Here is a 15,004-nt window from a genome sequence, read left to right as displayed (position 1 = left end):
CTCTCCTTTTCTCTCCTTTTCTCTCCTTTTCTCTCCTTTTCTCTCCTTTTCTCTCCTTTTCTCTCCTTTTCTCTCCTTTTCTCTCCTTTTCTCTCCTTTTCTCTCCTTTTCTCTCCTTTTCTCTCCTTTTCTCTCCTTTTCTTTTCTTTTCTTTTCTTTTCTTTTCTTTTCTTTTCTTTTCTTTTCTTTTCTTTTCTTTTCTTTTCTTTTCTTTTCTTTTCTTTTCTTTTCTTTTCTTTTCTTTCTTTTCTTTTCTTTTCTTTTCTTTTCTTTTCTTTTCTTTTCTTTTCTTTTCTTTTCTTTTCTTTTCTTTTATCTTCTCTTCTCTTCTCTTCTCTTCTCTTCTCTTCTCTTCTCTTCTCTTCTCTTCTCTTCTCTTCTCTTCTCTTCTCTTCTCTTCTCTTCTCTTCTCTTCTCTTCTCTTCTCTTCTCTTCTCTTCTCTTCTCTTCTCTTCTTTTCTCTTCTTTTCTTTTCTTTTCTTTTCTTTTCTTTTCTTTTCTTTTCTTTTCTTTTCTTTTCTTTTCTTTTCTTTTCTTTTCTTTTCTTTCCCACAGGGATATAAATATATCGTCCAAGATGGGGAGTGCTGTGGGAGATGCCAGAAGACTGCCTGTGAGGAACAGCTGTTCTGGTCTCGGGGTGATGCAGTTCCTCGTTTACACGAGGTGAGGTGACAGTGTAGTGGACACTTCCTTTTCTAGCAGAAATGTCCTGGAACTATTTTGTGTTCCACAGAAGGAGAAAAAGAACCTGAGATTTATTTCTATTATAAGGCAAGCAGTACTGTGAAAGAATGGATTTTGGTTCTGTGACTTATCTGCTTCATTCTGTTAATGAGCAAACCCTCCTCTCTCATTTCAGGCTCTAAGGAATCTTTGTATGTAAAATTAGTAATTTCACAATTCATAGCTCAAAAGAATGTTAATGGGAAATTATACTTCTCTTGCTGTAGGCAAATTGTTTAAATTATCCTAATTAATTTATATTACTCTATGGGTGGTGGGCAGATTGAATATTTGATATCTTGAATTCCATAGTCCAGATAGGCTATCCTATTTGATACACAGTGAAATATCTGGAACCGAATGAGCATAGAAACATGAATTGCTCTCTGTTTGCTAAAGATGTAGGCTGCATATCAGATCAAGCTGCAGTGGTCTAGGCCACACTTGTTGTCAGCTCAAAATAACAGTTTATTTTCAGCAGTGTGTCTCTTCCCTTTGGGTTCCTTTATGTCTCTTCCAAAGAGCACAATGGGAAGTAAATGCATGCCATTCAAAGTGTGCTGCCACTGGAATACTAGGTTGATATTGTTTTCTTTCTTTGCCTACATTTTAAATTCCTTCAGGCTATTCAGTTTGTTCTGTCCCTAATCCAACTGGCCTTGGCAAGCCTTTGCCTGCCCCATAAGCATTAAATTACTTAATCCTATGCAGAAGTTTAGATTTAGCAAAGAAAGGCAGAAACAATAAGTTAAATAGATTTAAAATAATAGACCTCCCCATCTTTTCTTCTGTAAGTGTTATTACAGTGTGTCTGTGCTTACATCTATATCTCACTTTCACGTATTTGATAGCTTCTTAATTGCTTTTTTTAGAAAGATAGTCTGATGCTGTCTGTTTTAAAAAGTAAGCTATATTTTGCAGCCTGCTTCTTCCCTGGTTTCAACAAGGACATTTCTTAATGTGGAACGGTATTATTCTGATTCATAAATCAAGCCTTCTGAAGGTCTATTTCAATGTCTCACTGATTTCTGTTGTCCTGATGGAGTAATAGATCCTTATACTCTGCTGTCTCTTTCTTGCTGTGTCCTCTTTCAGCTCCTCTGTCATTAACAAAGAACTAACAAACAAGAGAAAATTTTTCATTAACTTTCTAAGGAAAGATGTTTGACCCCTTTGGAGGGGTCTGATTCTCACTTCCACTGTTCTTGAAGCATATTCAAAGTCCATTACAAGTGGAGGCATTCTGCTTTAAATTAGTGACTAGCTCCTCCTGGCACTGAAATGTGTCAGTGTCTTTCTCACCTGTGGTGATGTCTCTTTCCAAAGTACCATTTGAAGTTCCCACCTTGTCTGAACCATGCGTGATACCAGCCAGTGTGAGACATCAACAAGATCTGGTCTCTTACATTTGCAAGTCTTTTCTTCTCAAGAGCTAATTGCCAAAGCCTCCTGTGGGCCTAGTACAGATGATTTGCAGCAAGACCCAGCAGAAAGAGGGCCAGCTCTGCTGCAGTGCAGTGCAGTACAGCCAACTACTGGGAACAAATGTAAACTTAAATCTAGTTAAGCTTGCATTTCCTTCTTCACATGTTATTTCACCTGCCCCTTTCATTTTCATCTTAGGGATATTCCTGTAACTTTTATGCACTGCAAACCAAGCAGCAGTCTACTCTGTAAACTGATTGTCACAGTAAGGGTTTGTGAAGAACTGTTGAGTGTCAGACTGTTTCTGTAGAAGTAAATGTACTTTTTGCAAGTCAGTACATTGTCTGGGGGTGCTCTTCTTTTTCTCTGGTGGCATAAATACTGTTGTCTGAATTCAATCCTTTTACCATTTCCTGTCAGGTTGGCACAGAGTGGAGATCCCCCTTCAATGACTGCATTATCAATGAGTGTGTCCGAGTGAATGATGAGGTTTTTGTGCAGCAAAAAAATCTGTCTTGCTCTCAGATGGATGTGCCTGACTGTCCAGAGGGGACTGAATTACGCTGTGACCAAATAATAGACTGCTGTCCTTCTTGCAGATGTGGTAAGGCTTAGTGGGTGACCAATGGAGTCACTGAAGAGTTAATCTCAGTGTTGATCTATTTCTCAATAGCAGTTTCAGAAGTGTATACTATGCAAGTAAAATACCACTTTTAAAATACTCTGTATAATTTAGGCATTGACTATAGTAGCTCCTGCTGCTATTACTTTCACTTTCCAAATGATGTTGACAGTGTCCTTTTGAACTAATTATTATTGTCACTACTTTGCATTGTTTCAGGGAGACATAACAGGGTATGTCTCTACCAGCAAATTACAGTACTAGCCTGCATTGTTAAGCTGCTAAACAAGGTCTTGATGTGCTTTTATCTTAGAAAAGTCCAATGTTATCATCAATACCCGCTATGAACAGGAAGTTTCCATGCAGCCATGCTGTCTTTTAGACATTTCTGAGTGTTGTGGCTGGGTCCATTTATTAGCACAGTCCTGGATCAAAAATACAAATCAAAATATTTGGCTGTTTGGACTCAGTCTGGGAAGACTCCCATTCGTATTTAATTGACAGGTATATAAGCAACCACAGGGTGAGGAATTGCAGTGGGAGGAGGAGGAGAAATAGGTGCTATAACTTGCAGAAAGCCTATGAGTGCATCCTCTGAGGGCAAGTGGCTTGAAATAGACGGTAAAATCTACATTTTACCATGTACTTCATAAAGAAAACAACAACTCATTAAGGAATGTTTGGAGGTGCATATGAGGATAATTGACAAATTATCTTTGAAAATATAAGAGGGCTAGTTTGCACCTACTTACACTGAAACTGGATCTAAATGTCCTCAGATGGAACTCTAATGAGTCAAAAATGCATACTTGTGGTTTATTAAGTCGACATAATGATATGATATTCATAATGATAAATGGAATATTATCCTCTCTTTCAGTACCTGTGAATGGCTGTCCTTTGAATGGCACTGTTATTGGGGTAAGACTTGATGCTTTTATTTGCTATGTTGGTAAAATATTTAGATATTTGAATGAGCTTTTGAAAAACACAGACTTATCAGAACATACATAAGTGTACAGGGTAGCTTTGTTCAGCCAGAATCCCCACACGTTGCATCAAAAAGAGTGGCAAAGGGCTCTGTGCTATTAGGTCCAGTTCATGACCATTTCACAGGTTTTCCTGTATGACAATGAGCATCAACGAGCATGGAGTTGTTCAGGACCAGGCTGCATGGAGCTTTTGAGCAATCTGGTCTGGTGGGAGGTGTCCCTGCCCATGGCAGTGGGGTTGGAATTTGATGATCTTTAAGGTCCCTTCCAACCCAAACCATTCTATGATTCTATGATTCTATGATCTCCTCAAAATGGGACAGTAATATTTCTTTATCTTGGATGACTGAAGGAAAAAGTGAAGGATGCTTGAGGAAAAAGTGCTTAGATAACTGTGGTAATCTGCATTGTGTAATGTCTTGCAGGCTACCAAACACACTGGAAACTATCTGCAAGAGATAATCTCAGAGATGATCCTTGCCCACCTTGGGGAAGGGAAAACTTCCCATATTCTACCTAGAGGATAAGGCGGATTAAAAAAGGATGGAAATTCTTGCTCCACCTGTGTGGAAGAAGGGGTCTCCCTTCTTGGCTATTAGCAGGAACAGGAAAGCTGAGCTTCCTCACTCTTTGACCTCTGTCCCCTTTCAAGATCCCTGCTGATATGCCCTCAGAGGAAGTTTTTTCTCAATTGCATATTTAGTGGATAGATTAAGACATGTTTAACCCAGTCCATGACAGTGGAAATGACTGGAGTTAAGCATCTGATCTCATTTATGCTGAATTTATCTTTGGAGAGCTCAGTCAATTGTCCATTGTTTCCCTAAATCCATGTTCTGGCAGCACCTCTGGTGTCAAAGAACTCTAAGTATTCTCAACATCCCCCAAGGAAACAGGTCCTCTTTATTCATTTAACCTAACTTTTAACCTATGTATTCTTGTGTTGACAATGCATTTTTTTTCTTTTATTGAAGAAGTAAGTTTACCCATATCTCTTTGTGCTCTTGAGGTACAGCAGAAACTCTCTCCATCTATTTCTTCCATTTTTTTTCCATATTTGATAGGCAAAAGTTCATCAGTTTATTAGAGTTAAAGCCCTGTCATCAAACATCCATCATTCTGTATAGGGATTATATCCCTGTAGAACTAAATCCAAGGAGTAATTTTGCCTTTCTGTCAAAACATTGGGAGAAGTGTTTTAAAGTGCTTAAATCTGAAATAATCTCCTTTCTCTTTGATTCCTCTATTTGTCTCTCTATAATATGTTGTCAAAGCTAGTTGTGTCATTTTATAAAAGCCATACTTGTAGACAATTTCATGTAGTATAATTGCCAACTCCTGCCACCTTCTGTCATACAGGAGTTAAACATATATTATTCTGTGTTGCAAAAAGGTTTATTTTCAGCTGCATGCTCTTATTTTGTGAATTACTAATTTTTTTCTCTTCCAACAAAATGCTTACCTGACCTGTCAGAGAAAGTCTGCTCAATTGTCAAGTATTTTAGAATATTTTAAAATGCTTTAAGTAAAACATAAACAATGTTTGAAAAAAAATGTTATGCTGAATGCAAAACCAGGAGTATTTGTATTTTGAAGATCAAAAAATAAAATATTTAGTTTGTCAAATAATAAAAAAATTCCTTTTTAATAATTTTTCCCAAATTGGCCTGAACTTATGAAGTGTTTCAGGTGTCACTAAACTACAATTTGATTAATTTTTGTTTGCTATCTGGATCTCTATAAATTTCTTTTTCTTTTATTACGGCTTTTAAAATGTGTTGTTTGTCTTCTTGACAATTGGCCATTTTATCAAACACAGTCTGTGAAAGATTTTGAGGGCATAGGTAGGCACCAGCTGTTGCATTACTTCTGTGCTTTTCCTTTTGCACCGTATCAGGCTGTTAGCATTCAACAACACAGTTACTAAAATATTTTCTCAGGATGGAAAATGTGAAATTTGAGAGGAGATATAAACCTTGGAAACTTTCTAAACAAAATGGAAAGTTTGATGGAAAAAATGATAAAAATATTTAGTGGATCTTAAATTAGAACTTGTCTTAATGAATAGTTTCATTTAACTTAAAATAGTTTATTTTAATTATTTTTTTAAAGCTAATTAGCTGTATGCCTAAATTTTTTTGAGCAGCTGTAGTTGCTACAGCTTTGTCTTACATTTTTCTCTACTTCAGTGACTGTTGCAGAGTTCTGGCGAGGAAAGAAGATGTGGTGTCCACAGAAGTTTATACTTCCTGGATTTCAAAACCTTATTCTATGTCCTTTAAGATTAGGTTTCAAGTTTGTTTTATATCAAGGGAAAACTTTTATTTATTAACTCATTCATTGAATAGTTCCAAGTTTTGAGTCTTTTACTGCAGTTCTGTTAACTGACTGTGTCCTTAATCCCTTTACATTTTTGTCTTGTATCTGGTTACCAATATTATAGTCCACTAATTTGGTGTATTGCATTCACTCCACTGTCCTAACAATGCTGTGAGCATTAACTGCAGACTTCCAAGCAGGTGGCTGTATTTACCAAAAGGATTATCTGCATCACTCATCTGTTTTCCCAGGCTTTTACTGAGTGTCAGTCTTGAAGGAGATCTGAGTAGATTTTGGCTTTATGCAGGTTATTTTGATTGCACTGACTAACACAGGGTTAGCAGATGTTGGCATTTTATACTATGTAAGCCAAGAAAACACAAGATAGGTGTATTATATAAAGGGAAAAAGTTGTATCAAAACTATTTCACTCAGTTCTGTCATGCTAAACTGTTTGTTCACAGAAATCCTTTGTTAAAGTCCATTTGCATGCTGATCACTAAATACACTAAAAAAATATAATAAAACTAAGCTGTGATGTAAACCTTGGATCAAAGACCTTTCCCCAAAAGTTCAAGGAACTTACTTGTGTGTAAGGATTTTGTTTCAACATGTTTCTAGCATTCCCTACATTTCTTCTCACAGCAGTGATAAGCTTGACTTCAGCTACCTTTTTCTATAAAATCAAAATTTTAGAACTTAGGAGAAGATACAAAGAGGATATCAACTGTAATATCAGTTGTGGCTTTATTGAGTCTTTCTTCATGATGTGAAAGTCTAGTGTTACTAAGCATTCTGTGATAAGTATTTACTTCTAGAGAGCCTGAGTTAAATGTTTAAGATAGTAAGAAGAACAAATTCGAATATATTTTGAAATATGTCACCAGGATGAGGACATCTCCTTGATTTGCAAGGCTTTTGTGTATGTGTGTGCACTTGTGTGTGTTTAGACTTACCAACCATTAGAACAATACTAGTGGATTGGTTGGCCTTCTGAGGCCATGTAGTCTGTACTAGAACTATTATATTGATATCTGAACTTTTTCCAATGCTAAGAGTTTAATGTTTCATATCACATTTGTTATCTATTCCTCACCTATAGGAAAATGTTACAAGTGTGGCTTCATGCCGTACATCAAGCACTTTTAACTCTCCAGATTAATGTCATAATATTCACTATAAAAGTTTAAACTGAAAATGGTGAAGAGCCCTGTATTGAGGTCTTGAGCTGAATTGTTAAAAGATCAGGACCTTCCCATTGTTATTACAACCTCTGTCATATTATTTGTGGAGAATCTTTTTTCTAGACCTCCATAAACTAAGAAGAGAGCGATTTCTGTTTTTGGTGCTTTATTGAAAGCCACTATGCTCTGAATGCATCTGTTATGCTGGAGTCCAATCTAAGAATGTTATTTTTTATTAAGAACATTTGTTCTTCAGTGTATATGTGGGAGTATTGGCTCAGAACTACCCATAAACTCATACTTTTACACAGTTACTCTGGCCTGCTTCTTGATTTTGAATGTTTACTTGTGTGGAAGAAAAAAGGAATTTGAGGATATGCATAGTGTAAGCATAGGAAATTCCTTTTCTCAGTGAAGTCAGCAATGATAGTCCATTGACTAGGATTCAAAGCACTACTTGAAGCTTTTATTATTTTATGCTATTCAGTGTCTGTTTATTATTATTATTTATTATTTATTAAAATGTTAAATGCACTCTATACAACCATACTGGTTCAAATGAAAGGCTGTATACTTGTGAGGCAGAAAGAATTTGGATTTAGAATTCCTCTAAGTACTAGGAATCCTACTGTTAACTTCACATCCTGTTCTTTCCCGTCTAATATCGTGGCATTTTCCACTGTGTTTTAAATGCCATTTTTGCTTGCTTTGAAAAGGTGGTGGATTCAAGGAAACAAATTGCTGGGGGGCCAGCTCAGCTACTGCTTTTCTTGTAACTATGAACTTCATAGTTACAATTCAGTTACTTTTTTTTTTTTTTTTTTTCTTTTTCCTCCCATCTTTGTTGATTTTAAGCTTTTAGGCCTCCATAGATTCTAAGCAGTGTTTTTGTAAGAACAATAACAAGTAATTTTTGTCCATGAACTGTTGGTTGTGATCACTCAAGAAAAAAAAAAAAAAAAAAAATCACAACAACAACAAAAAATCTTGTCAGTAAACCAATTCACTACATTTGGGAAAAATGAACTTGGTGGGAACCACCTAACACATGACAAAATCTTGTGACAAAACATTCCTTGCCACTTTCAAGGACTCTTTGCTTGTTTGCTAGCTTTGTAAGCAGGAAAGTAAGAAACACCCATGCCATTTTGCAGATTAAGGAATTCTAAATTATTTACTTGAAAAATAGCCTTCTGTTGGGTTGCTTGTTGAGGGATTGTGGATGCAAAATTTGGATCTCTGGAAAGTGGATGCACATCATTTTTCTGTTTTCTCTTGCAAAGAATTAAAGCACAAGATTTGATGAAAGACACTTAACCTAGATGAAATTGCTCATTTGTCTGAGTTTTGCTCAGGAGACAGTCACTGATGGCTACAAACTGTTTCCAATGTTTCAGCCATGGAAACGCCTGATGGTGGATCAATGTACAACGTGTCTCTGCTCCCTGCAGTCAATGCCTTCTCGGAGATACAGCCTGACGTGTACAAAATTCAGTTGTGAACCATGCCCAACAGTAAGTACAAGTGGTCTGGATGCTCTAATTAACAGTGTTTGATGATAAGGTCATGTTCTTCATTGTATATACCAGTTTATGTAGTGTACAACTTTGGGACCTGTTGCCTTTCTTCATTTTTTTTTTTCTGAGAAATCATGGACTTTTGTTTTTCTTACCATGAATTAGATCAAAAATATCAAATGTGATCTGAATCCACAGTGTAGAAAAAGGCAAGTTTTCATAGTACTCAGGTCCAGAGGTACATTTTTTTGTACATTTCTGACTACTTACCTTTGGGGCAAAATGAGTTTTAGCAAATCATTAGTAACAGGAACTATCCTTTCCACTACAATATTATCTGTCCATCCTGGGACTGGCAGCTGAGCCAGATTTCCTTGCTTCAGGGCTTTCCTATGACTATTTCCAAATTTTCTAACAGCTGAGCCCAGTAATATTTCTTTCTGGTCCCCAGCCATGCCTTAAGTGATTTGAGGTAATTGTCCCCATCAGTTCCACTGGTCTTTTTGAAGTCTTTGCTGCTGCTTCCATCATGTGCAAGGAATAATCTTGTCTAGAAAAGCCAGGGGCAAATATATCCCATTTTTACTCCACTGACTAACAGTGTGACTGGAGTGCCAAACTAGTTTGCTGAATCACATATTTTTTGTTTTAGCACCAGTACCTAAAGAAGAGGGAGAGCTGAACAAATTGCAGAGGCTGCCTTAGTTTTCCCCTGTCCAAAGAATGTAGACAAGCAAGTAGTTTTCACTGAAAAACTGAAAATGCACGTTCTTCTTCTGCCTTCACCTGGATAATAAATGGATGCCAATGTGCTCAAACAAATGCAGGGGCTCTGCTAGCAGTGGCCATTGCATCAAAGAGCCACATCTCTAACATGATCATATCGGATTCCTGGCTGATATCTGGGAGAAAAATAGATTGACAGGGTCCTTGCAAAAGAGGGAGCCAGAGTTTTGGGGAAGTCTGGTTTTCAATCCCTAAGTAGAACTGAAAGGACAATGTAGTAAGTCAAGTTTCTGTGGTTTCATATTCACTAATAAACCAAACAGAGCAAGGCTGAAAGCTCAAGTTATGGCCTGCAACCACTTATGCTGATGAATTTTTAGCAGTGGCCCAGCTTGCATGTCTTACAAACAATGCCTACGCATTGTTTGTAACCACAGGTCAGTGGTTAGCATAATCGAAGGACTGTTTCCAACAGAATCACACAGAATCACAGAATTTCTAGGTTGGAAGAGACCTCAAGATCATCGAGTCCAACCTCTGACCTAACACTAACAGTCCCCACTAAACCATATCCCTAAGCTCTACGTCTAAACGTCTTTTAAAGACTTCCAGGGATGGTGACTCCACCACTTCCCTGGGCAGCCTGTTCCAATGTCTAACAACCCTTTCGGTAAAGAAGTTCTTCCTAAGATCCAACCTAAAACTCCCCTGGCGCAACTTAAGCCCATTCCCCCTTGTCCTGTCACCAGGCACGTGGGAGAACAGACCAACCCCCACCTCACTACAGCCTCCTTTGAGGTACCTGTAGAGAGCAATAAGGTCACCCCTGAGCCTCCTTTTCTCCAGGCTGAACAATCCCAGCTCCCTCAGCCGCTCCTCGTAGGACTTGTTCTCCAGGCCCCTCACCAGCTTCGTCTCCCTTCTCTGGACTCGCTCAAGCACCTCAATGTCCTTCTTGTAGCGAGGGGCCCAAAACTGAACACAGTACTCAAGGTGCAGCCTCACCAGAGCCGAGTACAGGGGGATGATCACCACCCTATCCCTGCTGGTCACACTGTTTCTGATACAAGCCAGGATGCCGTTGGCCTTCTTGGCCACCTGAGCACACTTCTGGCTCGTATTCAGCCGACTATAAAGAAACTATAGAAAAAGCCAGTCTGTTTTATGTGGAGAAGGCAATTTAGACATGCACATGTGTTCCACTTGTCTGTGGGGTGGGAAAAAAGGTCTTGATCCAATTTCTTTGCTAGCATAGATGCACCCTGTGACAAAAGGGTGAATCGGAATAGTTGGGTGTTGTTATGGACACTAATATCACTGTCCTATAAGGTAGGATTTTAGACACATATTCCTGAAAGGAAAATAAATGGCTAAGCATGGTGCTGAACATCTTTCTCACTTTCACAAAATATAACCTTGCAGATCAATGAAAAAAGCACTCAGATACACTAGAATGAATCAATGGCCAGAAATTTGTGTGCATACATATGCTTCCATGCAAACATGCACAAACAGTAATTCTTGCTTTTCAGTGCAGGAAGCCAGCTGTGGATATTAAAGGTAGAGGAATCAATTAAATACACTGTAAAAACAAATGGGGAAACATTCCACTCTTGCTTCTTCTACCACCCACAAAATTCCCAAATGGCCCCTTCTCCTCACTTGACTCAAATGTACAGGCTAAACAAAAAACAAATCAACAACTGAAGAAAGATCTATTTCTAGATGGGCTTATTAAACACAATGAAATTAAGTGCTTACTAAGCACAGATACTCAAGAGAGGTTACAGGTCTAGGTGTATGTATCCCTTAATAGTCATTGTAATGAAACTCTGGAGTTTGAGTTAAAAACAAATCAAATAAGATATGTAAAATCTTATCCCCTTGAGGCCAGCAGGATTCACACACACTTGGATCTTTCCTGTCTCAATCACTGATTTTGTGGTATACCCAGATTAAAAGAAATTCTTTCATAATGGACAAAATCATGGAGTAGGGTATGTACTCTCTCAGGAGCACCTGCTTTCTACTGGATGCTGAAGCTATGAAAGTAAATGCACTGGCTGTTGAAGAGCAGCCAATTGCAGCATTCTCTGTTCATCAAGGTCAATGTGTTTTCTGTCATTTTATGACCTGCTTTAGGTGCTTACATTTTGGCTAATAGAGGAAGTTCACCTAAATAACAATGAACTAGGCTCTCTTCCAATGATTTAATAGTAAACCCATACCCTCCCCAAATTCTTTTTCTAAAAAAAACATAGCGGTAGCATGCACGCCTTCACTCAAACAAAAAGTGTTTGTTGTATTTAATATGTTCAGCTCATCATAAGCAGCTGTTAGTTATGTGTAGCAGCTGGAAGGACATCGTGGGACACTTCAAGTGTAAACTCAGTTTCTGTGTTTTTTTTTTTTTTCCTTTTTTTTTTTTTTTTCCTGTTATCCATTCTGTACCTTTCTTCTTCTCCATCTATTGCTGCTTGTTCTCTCATATTCCTTTCCCTGTCACCATTTTTCCTTCCTTTGACCATTTGTCAGTCTCCATTCTTTCTTTCTTCTTTCCTTCTCCCCTTTTTCGTTGTATGATTTTATACACTCTCTGATGTTGTTGTGTTTTGTCAGACCATTTTCTCTTTCTATCCGTAGTTCAGAATTTCCATCTCAGCTTCATTCTCCCCTTTCCCTCTCCCTGCTTAACGTTTTTCTCTTAGTTTAAGCTTCTAAAACCACTTTCCAAGTTGCACTGTACAGTCTTCAATTTTATGGAGAAGTTCCTACCCACCACAAAAGAACTGTATGCCACTCTAAAAATTTAAATAACATTTTTTTCTCTTCTTAATCCTTGTTTAGTGGACCCCGTCTTGCAACATTTATAGTCAAAGAATATTGAATTTATTGGACAGAGGAGGCTTCGTATTTGGAAATAAACTTATCTTCCTATTTATTATAAGGATTAATGCCAGTTTTTATAAAACAAAAGTACCTAATTAATTTGATTGAACCAGGCCTACTGTCAAAAAACAAACAAAGCAAAACAACTCACAATATTTTGCTGGCTATCACTTTGTTCACTGAATTTCTGTCCCCTCAGAACAGCCTTCTAGAAATAAGCATGCTTAAGACAAAACCAACCCAGAAAATTTTCCATGTGAACTTCTTTACATTCTAGAATTACAGAAGGCAGGAAATCCCTGGCTCTTGCTGTGGAAAATGTGTGCCAACTTCATGTAGCATCAGACTGAGAGATGGAAGGCTTCAATACCTTCAGGTAAATTTTAAGAACTAGTTCTTTTATAGTTTAATCTTATTTTAATTTTATTAATTTATAATGAACTATTTTAAATACTTATAAATATTTATCAATTGTTAATTATTTATTAGCTTATAAAAATATTTAAATATTTTATTTAATATAAATGTAACCCAGACTTATGATGGCTCCAAGAAAAGTGCATTTTTTTTTTCTCTTTTTTGGTTAGGCAGCATGGTATTACTAATGCCTTATCTTTTATATCCCAGAATGTTTTCTCAAGAAAGTTCGTTTTTTTGTTGCTTGTAAAAGGAAAAAAGGAGACTTCACACCATAGCACAAAATTCTAGAATGACAATCTAGATATATCTGAAAGCATGAGTATTATTCAAGAAGTTTAACTGGAATAGGAACTCAAACAGCTACTTACAGGAAATTCAAAACCTAATTTTAAATGAAAGTGGATAAAGGAAATTTCTTCCCTGGTAAGAACTGAAAAAGGTCAGGTTTTGGCAATCATTGCTGAACTGTAATCAGTACTGTTATAAAAGTAAACAATTATTTTCAGAAGATTTCTGTTGAGCAATTCTGTTTACTGAAGATTTCCATGTTTTGTAAACTTCACCCCCCATGTTATATTAATTATTAAATTAATTCAATAAAGGAATAGTCAGGTTGTACAGTATCCTGAAAACTTACTGACCTGTGCTTTTGTGTAAATCTAACAACCCTTAAATCTTTACAGCCAAATGCATCACTTCAGGATGGCTGTGATAATCACTCCTGTAAAATAAATGAGAAAGGGGAATTTATCTGGGAAAGGAGAATCACTGGCTGTCCTCCATTTGATTCCAGAAGATGTTTGGCTGAAGGTGTAAGTAATGAAATGGCCCCTAGGCTTCCTAGTAGACTGTCATGTTTATGCTTCAGTATGTAGGTACCTTATGTGTATATGTATTAGGGATGGAAAACTCCAGCCCTTTCCCAGCACCTTGGATAAACTGAATTTGAATTTTCTTTGAAATTCAGAAAACTGTGGTTTTTTTTTTTTTTTTAATTATTATTTTAAAATATATGCTGGTTTAATGTGGGGCTATGCTGCAGGAGAGATGCTGAGATTGCAGTAATTCTATTCCACGTGAAGCAGCAAAACCAAGAAAATGGTTCTCACAGTGTTTTCAGTTCAGTATTCAGAGAAAAACTGCATGAATAATTATGCATATTGAGAAAACAGTCAAATTGGCCCCTTTTTTCTATGGTGATGTGTATGAAATACTAAGGCATTTTTTTCGCTACCCTCTTACAAGATTAGAAAAAGGAAGTTTTACCTGTATTCTGGGAAGAGCTCAAGCTTCCACGTTTGCAGTGGTTTAGTATAATGTCATATTAAAAGCCCTACTAAACTTGTCCACCTGTCTTTGAGGAACAGAGGGCAGGCTATGGACTCCAGGAAGGGATGTATCACATGGTGCCCTGGATGCTTATCAAGCATCACACAGCTACTATATCCACCTGGTCTCATTTTCACGACAGGATGTATGGCAGGACATAGGAAACATTTAACAAAGCTCATGAGCAAGCCTCTATCAACACACACCTCAAGCAAATGGAGGAAGTCTTGATGTGTCAAGTACAGGAAGAATAAAGCTTCCATTATCTATTTTTTTTCTAATGTATTATTATTTTTAATTATTTTTATTATTACTTTGTGAAATCACTGCAGAACACAGGTTTTTATACAAACAAAAGTTATAATAATGTTGGATTGTATTACAACCTTGGGATTATTATCACATTGTGAAGGCCCCTATTGTAAAACAATGGAGAATAACTTACTTACAATTCAAAATTTCCCAAAGTGCATTTATTTTAATCCCTTCCAAAACAAATTTTTTTCAGAAATTCCAAAATTTAATTCAGATATAAAATTAGCTCTTTTTTTGGGTCTAGTTACACAGCAAAAGTTTAGTGGGGTTTGTTTGTTTGTTTGTTTAACCATAAAAATCCTCCTATATTTTGCGTGTAAATTCAGGTGTTTAAAACAATGTTATCACACAGAGCATAAATATTATAATTCTCCATTTTCCCTTTCACTATGAATTTTTCAATATGAATGGGTTTTATCACTTTGTTTCCCCAAAACTGGTTTGTATTCATTACCAAATTGATTGTATTCAACATGTTTACTTTAAAAAGCTGATATTATAAACTGTGGTAAAAGCAGTATTTTAAAGTGTTGAACTTGT

General features: G+C 36.9%; 1 protein-coding gene across 2 annotated transcripts in view; it reads left to right on the top strand.

Annotated features, from left to right (window-relative positions):
• VWF (von Willebrand factor) overlaps positions 1-15,004 on the top strand; it is a 145,581-nt gene that overhangs the window by 123,657 nt on the left and 6,920 nt on the right. For both annotated transcript variants that reach the window (XM_084508850.1, XM_084508851.1), the window contains exons 44-49: positions 556-666; positions 2,572-2,755; positions 3,654-3,694; positions 8,666-8,782; positions 12,678-12,776; positions 13,504-13,632. In XM_084508850.1, the coding sequence (XP_084364976.1) occupies positions 556-666; positions 2,572-2,755; positions 3,654-3,694; positions 8,666-8,782; positions 12,678-12,776; positions 13,504-13,632 (681 nt within the window). The remainder of the gene's footprint in view (positions 1-555; positions 667-2,571; positions 2,756-3,653; positions 3,695-8,665; positions 8,783-12,677; positions 12,777-13,503; positions 13,633-15,004) is intronic.

Source organism: Aythya ferina (assembly GCF_964211825.1).
Source record: "Aythya ferina genome assembly, chromosome: 1".
NCBI classification, from domain to species: domain Eukaryota; kingdom Metazoa; phylum Chordata; class Aves; order Anseriformes; family Anatidae; genus Aythya; species Aythya ferina.
This window is presented reverse-complemented; position numbering and strand designations above follow the sequence as displayed.